General features: G+C 37.7%; 1 protein-coding gene across 1 annotated transcript; it reads right to left on the bottom strand.

The window, feature by feature from the left end:
* Positions 1-1,836: 1,836 nt before the first annotated feature.
* Positions 1,837-12,432, bottom strand: FMR1NB (FMR1 neighbor). The gene is made up of 6 exons (XM_061356773.1): positions 12,414-12,432; positions 11,318-11,389; positions 9,236-9,346; positions 7,359-7,496; positions 5,323-5,419; positions 1,837-2,136 (listed from the first exon to the last, which is right to left on the bottom strand). The coding sequence occupies exons 2-6, from the start codon at positions 11,385-11,387 to the stop codon at positions 2,037-2,039; spliced, it is 516 nt and encodes a 171-aa protein (XP_061212757.1). The 5' UTR covers positions 11,388-11,389; positions 12,414-12,432; the 3' UTR covers positions 1,837-2,036.
* Positions 12,433-13,790: the final 1,358 nt, after the last annotated feature.

Here is a 13,790-nt window from a genome sequence, read left to right as displayed (position 1 = left end):
GTTTTGTCTGTGTCAAAAATGTCTATATGCATACTTCACTATTCCTAAAAATAATATCAAAGAACAGTAAATACATATCGGACTTGGAAAGCAAACAAGAGCCCTATTCAGCTTCCATCATTCTGCTGCTCCACATTAAAAACATCATAATACATGTGCTTCCAAAATTATAACCAAATTATCTGTCATACTACTGTCAATGGTTGCAATATCAGGCTTTAAAGCTCCCGCATATAGCTATGTCTGATCATCAGTAAATACTCTGACAACTATGAGACTGCCCATGTGCATATTCCACCCATATGATGCTTGGATTTTAAGTGATGCTATTTTGGGGACTGATGAAGAGAAGAAACATGTATTTAATGGGGAATCCTGGAAGTACACAGAGCTTTGAAGAATCACTCATTTTATTTAAGCTCCAGCTTAGAAGCACAGCTCCATTCCTCCCAGTTGTAGCTCCTGGAAATGCCGCTACATGGAGTTCAGAGACCCAGAGAAAAATTACCAGTGATTGCATTATTATGGGCAATACTGATTTCAACTGACATTCTTTTAGATGCTCGTTTTTACTTTCCACTAATCTGCTGAGAACTGTTACATGTTTGCTTCTGTTATTTTTGTTACACTACAGGGAAACTGAGAGAAATTGCATTTGGAAACCACCTCCCTTGGGAGGCAGGCCATCCAAAGCTCACGAAGTCTTGAGGTGCAGTGATATACCACATGGAGAAACAGTGACAGAGAAAACACTAACAGTTTCCTTGAGTACTTTGTATTTTTGCCAGATGTATCTTTAAAGCAACTGCCCAACAATGGGATTCCCAAGTCCTCTGCAGCCTGGTAACGAATTAACCATTCTCCTCAGCAAGAGTAGCACTACTGTGCTATGGTGCCATCCAATCCAGATGAGTGAAACAGAGTAAGATTGCCACTTTCTACCAATTTAATCAATGACAACATTCTCTTAATCCAGATAATATTCTAAGACTGACTTCTAAATGGAAACAGGCAATTAACTGGTATTTTTATATCCCTCCACTGTGATGTTGTATCAATTAGACAAAATAGGCTTTATTATTCAAGATTGCACGAGCAGTTTTGCCTTTCAGTGTTATTAGCTTTTCTTGTACAGGAGATAAAGAATAGACATACAAGAACTAAAAATTAAGACCTTCTCTTGCAAAATCAATAGCATTATCAAGGGTTGACCACACTGTATTACTTTGATACTAAGCCAAAACATCTTTCCTAGGACAAACTCAAGTAATCCTGTTGTCCTGCTTGAGGTCTTCAAGATCAGGTGGATGTTCCTCTACAACAAAGTAGATAAAAACCCCTATTACTAAACATCATTGTAACTACATTTAGTGACATTTTACATTTTTGACAAAAAATACTCTTCCCAAAATATTTTCTTATTGTATAATGACCTCACTGACACTTTATTTCATTGTTGTCTTTAGTAGGCCACAGTTTGGCATGTTCATGTGAAGCAAATAACATTTCACATTCAGATTACATTTATTTCAGTAGTCAACTGGTTTTCAGCATTGAGGAAGAATGCCAAGATGCAGAGCTGTGCAAGTATGTTAGCTGTAAAACATCCCTATGTATACAGAAGGACAGATCTCTTACTGGCTGTAAATGGATCTGCATCTCCTCAATGTGGCGAAACTTTGCTTTTCCACTTTCTGATGCAACACAGTTTGCACATAGGAAAAGGAACATTGAAATGGCAAAGGACTCAAATCTAGGACTGTAATATTGCCCGTGGCTTGCTCTGCTGTCATTCATCATCCTGGGTCAGCAATCAATCAGTACTTCTCCCACAACACCAATTGAAGGTGGTCCCTGAGAAACAGTGCCTTTTGATAAAGTCTACTGGACTGGGAGGCAACAGGCATTTAGTAGTGCATACATTTAGTATTCTATACAGAACTGATAGAATAATCCTAAACTGAAAGAATGGAAGAAAACTCCAAGGTTAGCTTACATTTTTTTTGTTGCTGTTCTTATGGTCCTTATTTCTTAAGTCAATCTTGTAAAAGGCCATGAACATCTTCAGTATGTGCTCTTCCCTTCACAATTTTCTCTACTCTGCGGTTTGCCCATCGTAAACGATTGAGACATTGGCTGCAACATATTAAAACAGCTGAAATTGGCTGACTTCCAAAAAAGGAATTTAGAGGAGATCACTTAGATTTTAGCTGTGAAATCCTAGCTCAATGAAAAAACCCACAAACCTACAGTTGATTTCAGGGGCCATCACAAGATTTTACCTCTAGAACGTGGGCAGATTAAAGCTAGGGAAAAGCTTATTGAAATGCTTTTCCATCTCTTACATTTTCATCATGAATTTCAGCTCACCTTCCAATTCACATAGTGCAACCATGACCAGAAATTTCCCCAGTAACTAGTAAAGCAAATTCTATGATCTGATTCCCACAGCTGTACTAGGAATTCGGCCAAAGGAAATGAAGACTTCTCTAATTCTCATTCTTTTTTAAAAGATCTACATAACCTTATTCAAATACAGCATTAGTGAAGTGCACCTGCATTTTCCTAACCTTCAGTATCTTAACTGACCCACCATTGCATGCTAATGAAGACTAACACAACAGAAATAACTTAGTGTAGCACAGTTACAGACATAGCAAAAGCACCAGAGAGCCCAGCTCAAGAAAAGAGATGTTATGTTGACAGCACACAAGAGAAGCTGCCAATTTCAGGGAATGGGCACGTGCAGACTGCTTTCTGCACAAAAAATACCATTGGAAAGAGACAAATACACAGCTCATCAGTGTGGAATTAACAAAGCCTCACTAATCCAAGAAATTACTAGTGCTGATCAAGTCTGGCAAGGGGAGGAGTACTCCACTCTTGATCAATTTTAAGGGAATTCCATGCATCTACATGTTCTTAATCTGGCCATGTTATGGAATTACCTCTGCTGTCCTAGTCCTGGGCATCTCTTAACAAACAGCCAACAGCCACCCCTAACACAAGCGCCTGTAAAAGCTTTCCAGTTGCCAAGTTTGGCCTCTCTCCCTTCCTCTTTTTATACATATATATATGTGTGTGTATATATATATATATATACACACACATAAATGAGTATAGATAAAATTAATTTATAAAATATAAATTATATGTATATTTTATATTATTACATATACTTTAAATGTATATAATTCATATACATTTATATTAAAATTATGTATTTTATATAAATTTATATAAATATAAATACAGGACCCTATGGGAAACCTTGGAATTTGCTCTAGAAGAAGCACAGTGGAACTACTCAATTATCCCTCTTGTTTATTGATAACTCTAGAGAACAATTTTTACTTTTGTGTACATTCACTGCAGTACAGTTTGGCATCATATGTAGCACCCTCTCAACAAGGACTGTACAGCATTGAAGTTAAAAGAATTTCCACCCAGAGAGAAGGTTTGAGGCTCATTAAAGGAATGCTTTTCAAAGCCATATCCTCTATCAGTTGTCTCTAAAACTAGTAAAACTCAAAAGTTACACTCTTATAGGATTGGTCCTTTCCTCAAATTCAAATATATGGTGTTGCAAATTAAAACCATTCAGCATCTGGTTAATTACTGCATTGAAAAAAACAAAGCAAAAACCAAGTCATAGCTGAAAAAAACCCCACAGAAATGATCATTTAAACATTAATGTGAATTCTCTTAAAATGAACACATATTAATTCATTTTCCAGAAAATTTATGATAATTTCCTGTTAATTCTTTGCCTCCTGTTTTCAGAGTCACTGATGACTCAGTGCAGCTATATGTATGCTGAACATCAGCTGTTGAGCACAGTGTAAGATGTAATGTGGAGATTTTCACAGCAGGTTTTGTCTAAATGTGGAACTCCACAGCAAATAGCCATCTGCTAGTCAGCCACATTAGTAAAGTCTATGTGTGTGCGTGTATGTGTATGTGTATGCTCCCACACAGACTACTAATGTCTTAGCAAAAGTTTAACAGAAGAAAAAAAAAACTTTACAAAAAGGACATATTTATATAATAGTTTGTATAATATATGTCATATTTACCAAGCTACAGCATTAGTTATTCAATATCAACTACCACCTTAGAAAAATAAAGCACAGTTTCAGTTCAATAATTTTGATGATGTGGAGCTTACATTTTCCCATTATCATAACAACATATACACATGCCAAAACTCTTCACAACATCAAACACTTAACTGTTTGCATTGCATTCACAGGCTGTAATGTGCCCCATACATTAAAAAAAGATGCACTGCACATTAGAAGCATTAGAGATAGTTAATTTGCTTTTCTCCCAGGCATGCTCCCAGCTCAGCTCTCATACTCCTTTTAGGCCTACTACTTTGTTCATTCCTTCTGTGTCTTACTGCATAACTCTAGGTCTATTCCACAAAGACACATTCCTACTGACCGCTCTTTACAAACTGCTTTTCCAAATTCATTTATTCCCTGTTACCTTTCAGATAACTCATTCCTTGCGCATGTCACTTTGCAGAAGTGCCTTAGAAGGCAGTGGTTAAAGGACCATTGTTGCCTCCCTCCTCCCTATGATTTTTGAGGGCTAGGACATGTGGCAGAATGTTTTCTCACTTGTTTCTGTTTAAATGTACATTACAAAATGAAATTGACTTTTCCTCAAAACTTCCTTTTTTTTTTCCCTCCTTTTTCTTTCTTTTTTCTCTGTTGTTCTGGGTTTTCTTTACACTCAGGACACAGTGTCCTACAAACCTATTTTGGTTTGAATAGGTTGGGCTGCATGCAGTGTTCTGAGCTGCCCAACAGCTTGATTTGCTCTTAAGTCTCATTTGCCACCTTTTTTTGCCCACACCTGCCAGTTGCTGGAGTTGCTTTCAAACAGAGGAAAACGGAAAACAACTTCCACTAACACAGATGGATATACTAGCCTTTGGTGGGGAACAGGGGCAGAAAGTGGTGGAAAATACAGGAGAGTCAAGGGAGCAAAAGCCAAGTCTTCCATACCTCAGGATATTGGCCTTCATGGTTTACATGCAACTTCTCAAGCCAAGGAAGTAAGACTAAGTACAATTCCTTTATAACTGGGTCTTCAGAAAGAGTACTGGGGCAGTAACAAGCTTTTTTTCTTAAGCCTAACTGATGCTGTTTCATGTAGCTTCAAAATCAAAGGACTCACTTATGTTTGCACATTAGTTTCTTGCCTTTTTCCCCCAGTCTTTTCTCCCCAGCTTCAAATATGTCTGTTATCCATATTTTCTGTGTTTAGCAGCAGTACATTAGAAATTTGATCTGGTTGTGCTCTCATGCTTACCATTTCTGCAAAATGGCACAGCAACAGAGTGGTAGACACCCCATAATTACAAATCCTCCTGCCACAAGCACAATCAGTCGAAATGTCAGTAGCATATCTGTAGAGTCAGCAGAGGTTTGCATTAGATGCGAATCATTCCATTTATACTGGATGTGAATCATTCCAATATATACCAGATACATATTGAGGTATAGATGACAGAGATTAACCTCTAAAACAGACATGCATATATCTCAGCTAACAACACAATGAAAAAAAGCAGATCTTAGAAATGAACTCAGGTGAGAAAGATCAAGTCTCAAATTTGACATGCATTTGAACAGCCCAAGTTTGCTTAGTTTCAGAAGCAACTGGGTTTTCAGTGAGCCCCAGGCATAGGGGTGGGGGGATAACACAGTCCTTTAGAAACTTCTTTGCATCCTTAGGAACAGAGACAAAATCATGCAAATGAATGCTATCTACCTACTTCAGTTCACAACTTTTGCAGCATTTTCTTAAAGCATTTTATTCCTAGTGAAATTCAAGACAAAACTCCCAGATAAGAACCATTTGAGTACATAGCCTGTGACCATCTTACAGAAACACAAGTGCCATGAGTTTAGTATCTGCTAAGCACTTCTGTTTTGTCAACAGATTGCTAGAGACAAACAGCATGTGCTCCCAGGGCAGTAAATGTCTGTATTTTCTTTGGACATATGTTGTACATCCAGGAGCACTCTAGTAACTAATTAATCTATGAGCAAATAATTCTGTAAAATAGTCAGCCCTTGATATTTATGCCCAAACAATAAAAGCTTAACTGGAATGAGGAATCACAACTGAATAAGCATGTTTAATTTTAACATATGCTTGAGCATGTGCCCTTCAAATGAGCAGAAGCACTGTAATTTTCACTGTACAGCTTTCCTTCTTGCTATAGTGCAGCCCCTGGGAAACCTGTTGCAACTGACCCTGCTTGAGTAGGGAGGATTGGCCTGTATGTTCTTGAGAGGTCCCTTCAACACCAATAATTCTGTGCATAATAAAGAGCCTCTAACTTCCTTGTATTTTTCAGTTTTTTGAAGCAACTTCACTGTGAAAAGCAACTTTCTCTACCAAAGCTGTATAAACAGGAAAAATGTTAAGATTTAATACAACCCTTTCAGTGAAGCAGAGACTACCACAGTTATGTGCAAAGGCAGCACATACAAAAAAGTTTGCTGCATTCTTTCACCTGAGAGAGAAGAAAATCCATGTAGACCAAACCTATGCTCAAATTAAAAAAAAACAAGGTAAAATACTATGTTCAGGCTAGAATTTGAGAACCGAGCCACAAAAAGGGTTAGCTATTAAGAGATTTCTGCAGATCTTGTTGATAAACCTTCTTCCTGAAGCAAGGTTACCAACAAAATGAGGTCAAATTGTGCCTTTGCCTAACCAGGTCTTGAAAACTCTCCAACAATGGAGACTCCAGCACCTTTCTGATTACTTCTGATTGTTCTAGAGTTGCACTACTTTCCTGAAGAATTTTTTCCCCCACCTAATGTCCAAGCTAAATTTCCCAAAAATCAATTAGTGCTAATTCCCACTTGTTTTATTATCTGGTTCTACCAAGCATTTGTGGCTTGCTCATCTTAGAAACTGCCCTCCTAAACAGGCTTCAGTACCTATTAAGCAACCAATTAGCCTCCTCTTCCCCAAATTAAATACATCCAATTTCCCCACCTTTTCTTGATAGCATTTTCACAGAGCCACTACTACTTTGGATTAATCCCCCCTTTCCACAAATAAAGTCTTCATTCTTTATAACATATTTTACTAGGTTTATTTGTATCACATTCTTTGATTGTGCTGGGGTTAACAAGATATCCAGATAATTCTTTGAATCAATTATTTTCTGTCTTAATATACATACTCAGAAACAAATGCAAGCTTACTCTTACATTGAAGAGAGTGGTGACATGAAAAACTTAAGGGAGGAATAGAAATGAAAATCACATTGTCTGACCAGAAGCACCATTTGGCTATGAGGTAGTTACCTACAGAAATATACTTACTGTCTTTAAATGGCGTATAACAAATTGGTTCATAGCTGGTTTGGAAAGGACAACATTTATTTTCCAAGCATTTAGTTGTGTTAAGGCCCACTCCTACATGACAAGGAATTAAGGTTTGTCCTTCTCTGTGACGGCATGCTTTAAAGAAAAAGAAATAATATGTAAGATCTCTATTCTAGGAACAATGCTCAGAGGGAAGTTAGCATTTTAAAGTCCCTAGTATGTTTTCATAAGACAAATCTGCCTGAAAAAAAAAGTATAATTGATTTTCATGTATGCTCTTTCCCCAAAACTAATCTTTATATTAAATTTAACAGGAAAGCTAAAATGTCCTCCAAAATCTTCTGTAATTTGCTTTTCTTCTTATGAAACATTTACAAAACCCAATCTAACCATCGTTGTACAGGTTTTTTGCATTTAGGTTTGCAAAATCAATGGGAAAGACAATTTTCTGAGAGGACTGTTTAATTAAAAAAGAAAACAAATTTAATATTTATTATTTTTTTAAGGTTCCAGCAAACATACGATACATTGCAGCAAACCATCTCTGTTTGGCACTATTTGCATGTTTCTGCAGGCACCTGAAAAATCAGCTTGTAGGACCAAATGCCCAAGATATTCAATCAGTTACTGATGGTCTCAAACCTATCATCCTGTATAGCAGATGGTTTTTCACTCTCCCAGCCTCTGCCTTTACTACTTGGGTGGTGTGGCTGGAGCACTTGCTGGTGAAGACCAGTGCAAAAAAAGTCATTGAGTACCTTAGCCTTCCCTGTGTCCCAAATAATCACATCTCCCATTTCCTCCTGGAGAGGGCCCACGTTTTCCCCACATCTTCCTTTCATCTGTAGAAGCTTTTCTCGTTGCCTTTGACAGCCCTGGCAGATTTAATTCTGTCAGGGCTTCAGCTTTCCTAACCCGATCCCTGGCTGACTGGACAGTTTCTCTATACTCTTCCCAGGCTACCTTAGTTTCACCCTCTGTAGGCTTCCCTTCTGTGCTGCAGTTTGTCCAGGAGCTCCTCGTTTACCCATGCAGGCCTCCTAGTATTCCATCCCACAACCTCCTTTGTTAGTATGCATCACTCCTGAGCTTAGAGGCAATCCTTGAATATTAACCAGCTTTCTCAAGCCCCTTGTCCCTTACCAGGGCTTTATCCCATGGTACTCTACCACACAGATCCCTTAAGAGACCCAAGTCTGATCTCCTGAAGACCAGTTTAGACAGCTTGCTATGCACCCTCCTTACCACTGTGAAGATCTCAAACTCCACCATATCTCCACTTCTCCTTTCTATCTGTGATCCAATTACAAATCTTGCCATTTTTGTACATGCCAAACCACTTCCCTATTTGAAGATATCTTTCTTATTGATATTAGCAAATCAGCATTGCATTTTCTGTCTCAATTTTATGAAATAATTAGTTCTTGGCATTTAACTTCAGTAGTCCAGTCTAAGCTAACGGCACTGGATCCTTCCCTAGCCAACAGTGAGTGCCATGGTGCGGAATCCTTCTCTCATTTAGGATGTGCCAAATTGCTCTTTTTGTCCTATGTGTATGTGGGAAGACTAGAGAAGTAGTTTAGATCAAAGGTGGATCCTACAGCAAACTGTACAACATTTCTAGTGCAATTACATCACTGACAAAGAAGGGATTTGTAGGAGGGTAGTAAAGCAGCAGAAGCAAAATTTCATTGCTCCAAAGGACCATGTAACAATACCATTTTGAAGAATCTAGTGAGTTTTACAGTATCAGACTGGGGGTTTTAAAAACATTAAATGCTGCCAAGTAGGAGCGGGAGGATGAACTAGAAGCAAGACACAAGAAAGGGAAAGGGACAAGAGAAACAATGCTGCAGTGATGAAGTGACACTTACTCACTGGCCTGAAGAATCTTAAGAAAGGCTCAAATGCATCTTTCAGTTTCGTAAGTACAGGGGGTGCCACTTCATTTTTTTCTAACACATGCTGAGGTAGTGGTGCAAAGCCTGAAAGCTCATAATGATTAGCTCATTACCATCAAAATATCCATAATTAATTAAATGCAATGACATTTTCATACTCATTATCTTTCATTATGAAGGCATTTATAGTCATTATAAATCATTGACTACAGAAGGCTAGCAAGGTTAAGCATAGATGTCTTTTTGTTGCATTCACTTCTATGACTTCAAATTGCTTCATGAACCACAATGAGTAAAGAACTAAAGCTATGAAACTTTAATTAAAGAATCCATTCAGATAGGAACTGTCAAAGTAAAAAGCCTTACTGTTCACATACAAGGTGCAGGTTACATGAAAACCATATTGTATCTGTAGAAGTATTTCTCTTACATAGGCAAGCAGAGATTTTAGCCTTTGCTTTAAAGATCATTCCCCAGTTGAAACACAAAACACTGGGAAAGGTAGCTTTATCAGATACAGCCAAACATGCTTCTATACCAACATCTTGTTTCAGACAGTAATCTACAACATTTAGGTAAGAGCAAAACATCCCTGAATATAGAGGTACCGGAGTATTTTCCCAAACCCTAGTGATTCGTGGCTCTGGGATGTCTCAATTGCCTTTTATTTTTACTTAAATAAAAAAAAGGCCTCAGTAAACCTTGCTGCCTCACTATCTCTTTTTCATTAAACCAAAAGTGCAAATCACAGTGGGACTCCACTGGCAATCAACCATTGCACAATGAGGGAAAAAGAAACCAAGAAACCCAGTATTCCTATTTGCTTGCCTTTTTTTTTCTCCTCGCTATGAGAAACTTACACCATCACAACTTTAATAGATTTCAGTTATGAAGTTTACTGAAAGCCATTTCATGGTTTTATAGCTCCCGCGAACAGAAGCAAGATCATGGCCTAACTAAAAACTAAAGGTGTTGAACAACTTCAGTCTTTTGGATTATTTTTCAGCTAGCAGCATCAGGAGCATGAATTCTCTGTCCTGGGGCACAAATTGCCTCTGCTGTGCCATACAAAACTCCCTTGGGGAAAAAAAAAGGCATCAGAATAGGAAGAATTTAATGTATGTCAAATAGAGAATCTGAAACCTGATATAACAGAAATGTGACCAGCAAAGTTCACACTAACAATTATGTCACAGTCCCCCTGTAATCAAGAGAGAAGAACAGAAAATTTTAAAGATTTTGTAAGGATTTCTCAGGAAGTTTGTAAGATATCACACAATCAGTTAGGTAAGAATTATGTGAAAATATTACCACGGTGGTCCTGCACATGACTCTGAGTTTAAAGTGATAAAAGTCCCACACACAGGTTTGACGGAACACTGCCAATCAGCTTCAGCTGCACCACATACTTATGAATCACATTTATATCTATATTATAGCTCACACATAAACTCACCCCATGAAAACATTTCGCTTTGCAGCAACCAAGAGCCTTTCACCAAGATCTGAAAAGGTAGTCTCTGAAGTCTGGTTTCTCAATGCATAAAGGATCAAATGCAAGCTTAATGTGTGGGCTGATCCTTTACACACACGTCACAGGACCAAATTTAGCTTCTGGTGTGAGCGCAATTTATCAGCCCAAAATCTTTGCTAACTCTTTCAAGCCACCTGATGCAGTAAGCAAATACATCAAAACCCAACAGATTGAAAGAACACCCTTAACTGTATGAGAGAGATAAAAAAAGAAAAAGGGGGAAAACCCAGAAGAACCTATAATCAAAGGTAAAATAAAAGGAAGATAAACTGCCAGGGATCAAAAAAGCAGCATGTGTTGCTCATACAGATAAACAAAGAGGGAAACAGACACTGTAGTTGGGGAAAAGCATGCTTTGTTGTATTTAAATGTCAGGACTGATCAATCCCATCTGGAGTAATTAACTGTCTAATATTTTTCAGTATTTTCCAATCATTACCAAAAGAAGAAGATAGTAAACTTCTTGCTGCTAAAATTAGTTGCTGGTTCTGTGAAAATGCATTTCCCCTTGCAATACTCACTTGAATTGATGCTAGAAAGCAGTATCAGTACCATATAGTTCCATGCTAGACGGGTGCAAATGAACAGCATTACTGCAATAAAACCAACAGTAATAATGAGGCTATGCATTAAAAAAAACACTATTGCTCTTGTTACTCATGGATTAGATCATGCCAGCAGACTGCTGTACAGAGCAGGACTCCCTTCTTTTGTACTAAGGAGGCTAAACCCAGTTAAATCTTTTTTTTGCAAAAAGTGATTTTAAAGAAATTACTCGCAAGAGCTTAAAGGAAACATCCAGTTAGGAGACAGCAGCCAAAAAACCCTCTCTCTGAAATGTCTGAGAGATAGACACCTAGCACCCTAAAAAGATCAATTTCAGCTAAAAATTTTAATTCAAGTTTTATGAACAGAATCAAAATTGAAGAAGTAAGAATTGTTAGAAGCTTACAACTGAATTCTAGTTTAGCTTGTTGAAATAACAATTAGAAATCAGAACATATGAGATTCTCTGGATAAGAGTTTATAAAGGTGGTTCAAAATGATATTATGGATAAAAACTTTTAGAAATTCCCAGTATATGCACAGTAATTTAACAGCAGCTTTAAACTCTGTTTTTGGTTTTTTACCTCCAACCAACCCCCAAAGATTGCTTTGCCAGATGCTATATTCCACTTTGCCTGCTGCTCCTGTTGTTACCTCTAGAAAGATCTTTTTATCATTATCACGTGTATTTAGTTAAGACAGTTTAAACCTAGAGATTATTTTGCTAGGACTGGTGAAGGAGAACAACCCCCCTTTCCAAAGTGCTACACAAGGAAAAAGATGACATTTTACAAAGGTATTAGTCTTTAAGGGGTCTGATTCCTCTCACTCCTGCTAAATGAGGAAAGCTTTCCTGCCATTAGAAGGCACCTGCTCTCCAAAGCAAGATACAGACATGCTCTGTCCCACAGAGCAACTTTGCTTTGGTAGGTAAATGTGAAATTATTTCTTAAGAGGACAAAAATCATGTTTGCCAAGATACCTATTAATGTCTAATGCCATACAGGACAACACCTCATGGGAGAAATAAAATGAGATAAAGAAACAATTCCAGTTTTCCGCATTACATACTCCTTTTGCTGTCGCCTCTGCTACTCTTGGAACAGGAAGACTACAGCTATCCAGAATACAACTACAGACTTGTTTCACACAACATGGAATCAAAGCTCATCACAATGAGCTCCCTGTTGCTATGACGCAGCTCAGAATCAACAGTACCAATGTGATAAATGCATCAACAGCCAGGCCAGAAGAAAGCTGCACACGCAGTCTGAAATAAATCAGTCCCCCTTCCTTCCCAAGACAGTTACGTCTCTTAATCTTTTAATTCACTAAATTTAAACCAAATTTATGCTACTACCAATCACATTTCAGTGCGCAAACACTACACAGTTGCAGGCTAGGCAGTAGATACCTCAGGACATCAAAATACACTCACTCCTCAGAACAAGATTTGGTTAAGAGATCTTAAGTTAGCTTCCCAATAATTTATTAAACATGAATTAATCAGGTAATGGGATCACCCCACAGATTCACCAAGTATCGGCGCATCCTAACACAAAGCTGTAATATTTCAGTTTCTTTTCTGGAGGCTCTTTGCACAGACTAGGCACAAGGTTTTACAAATACAGAAACCTAAAGTGAACTCAGATGCCCTAAAAATCAGCAGTTCTCCTAGAACTACCTAGAACAACTTCTGTTTCAGAAAAGAAGTATCCTATAAGAGCCATCTGATCTGGTAAGAAACCTTGACCAAAAGCTATGTTTTTGCTATGCATTCACTATATATTCACATGTAAATGTTGTGGTTGGTTGTTTTTTTCTTTGAATAACAAATTTAAATGGCGATTCCTTTTAACCTAATTTGCATGCAGCATTAGCTCACCGATATAAGCAACAATGCAGTGTCCTCAATTTGTTTCATTCTATATGCAGACTAGACACAGCCACTCTCAACAGCACCAATAAGAAGATACTTAGAAATGTGCCTCGTATAGAACAAACATTCTTCATTTTCTGAAGCATATGATTTCACATGCAACTTAAGATCTTCCATATTGCTTCCTCTCTTGGAACACTGCATATAGTGTGATGCACTTCTGATACACAAATAATGGACTTTTCGGACTAACAAGACATCAAGAAAATTGCCCCCACATTGACCACTAAATTTTCTTTTTATTACCTTTTGGGCTGGTTACTCTCCTTGTTTTAACTCTACTCTATGCCTAAGGCTCAGCCTAAGTCCACTAGCCAAAAAAAAGAAAGCACATCAAGTAACCCAAATCTCCCTAAATGATTCTGTTACACCCTTTCTGCAGCAGAGTTGAGCTCCTGGTCCTTTATACGGACTATGTTAACGGGATTTTTTTTTTCTTTGCTTTAAATTAACTCCATGGGAAATTGGTTTCTTATATTCTGTGCAAAAAAAAATATTAAGAAAGTCTT

Source organism: Neopsephotus bourkii, unplaced genomic scaffold (genome assembly GCF_033783945.1).
Source record: "Neopsephotus bourkii isolate Nb327-2 ecotype Australia unplaced genomic scaffold, CSIRO-AGI_Nbou_v1 NB_867, whole genome shotgun sequence".
NCBI classification, from domain to species: domain Eukaryota; kingdom Metazoa; phylum Chordata; class Aves; order Psittaciformes; family Psittacidae; genus Neopsephotus; species Neopsephotus bourkii.
The sequence above is the reverse complement of the archived record's forward strand: the minus strand, read 5'-3'. Positions and strand labels throughout refer to the sequence as shown.

Bases quoted from the DNA above. Each gene is read 5' to 3' on its own strand.
- FMR1NB (XM_061356773.1), bottom strand. From the start codon at position 11,387: ATGCTGTTCATTTGCACCCGTCTAGCATGGAACTATATGGTACTGATA. The intron at 9,347-11,317 runs GTGAGTATTGCA...ATGAGCTTTCAG, and splicing joins GCTTTCTAGCATCAATTCAA to GCTTTGCACCACTACCTCAG. The intron at 5,420-7,358 runs GTAAGTATATTT...CTGACTCTACAG, and splicing joins TTATACGCCATTTAAAGACA to ATATGCTACTGACATTTCGA.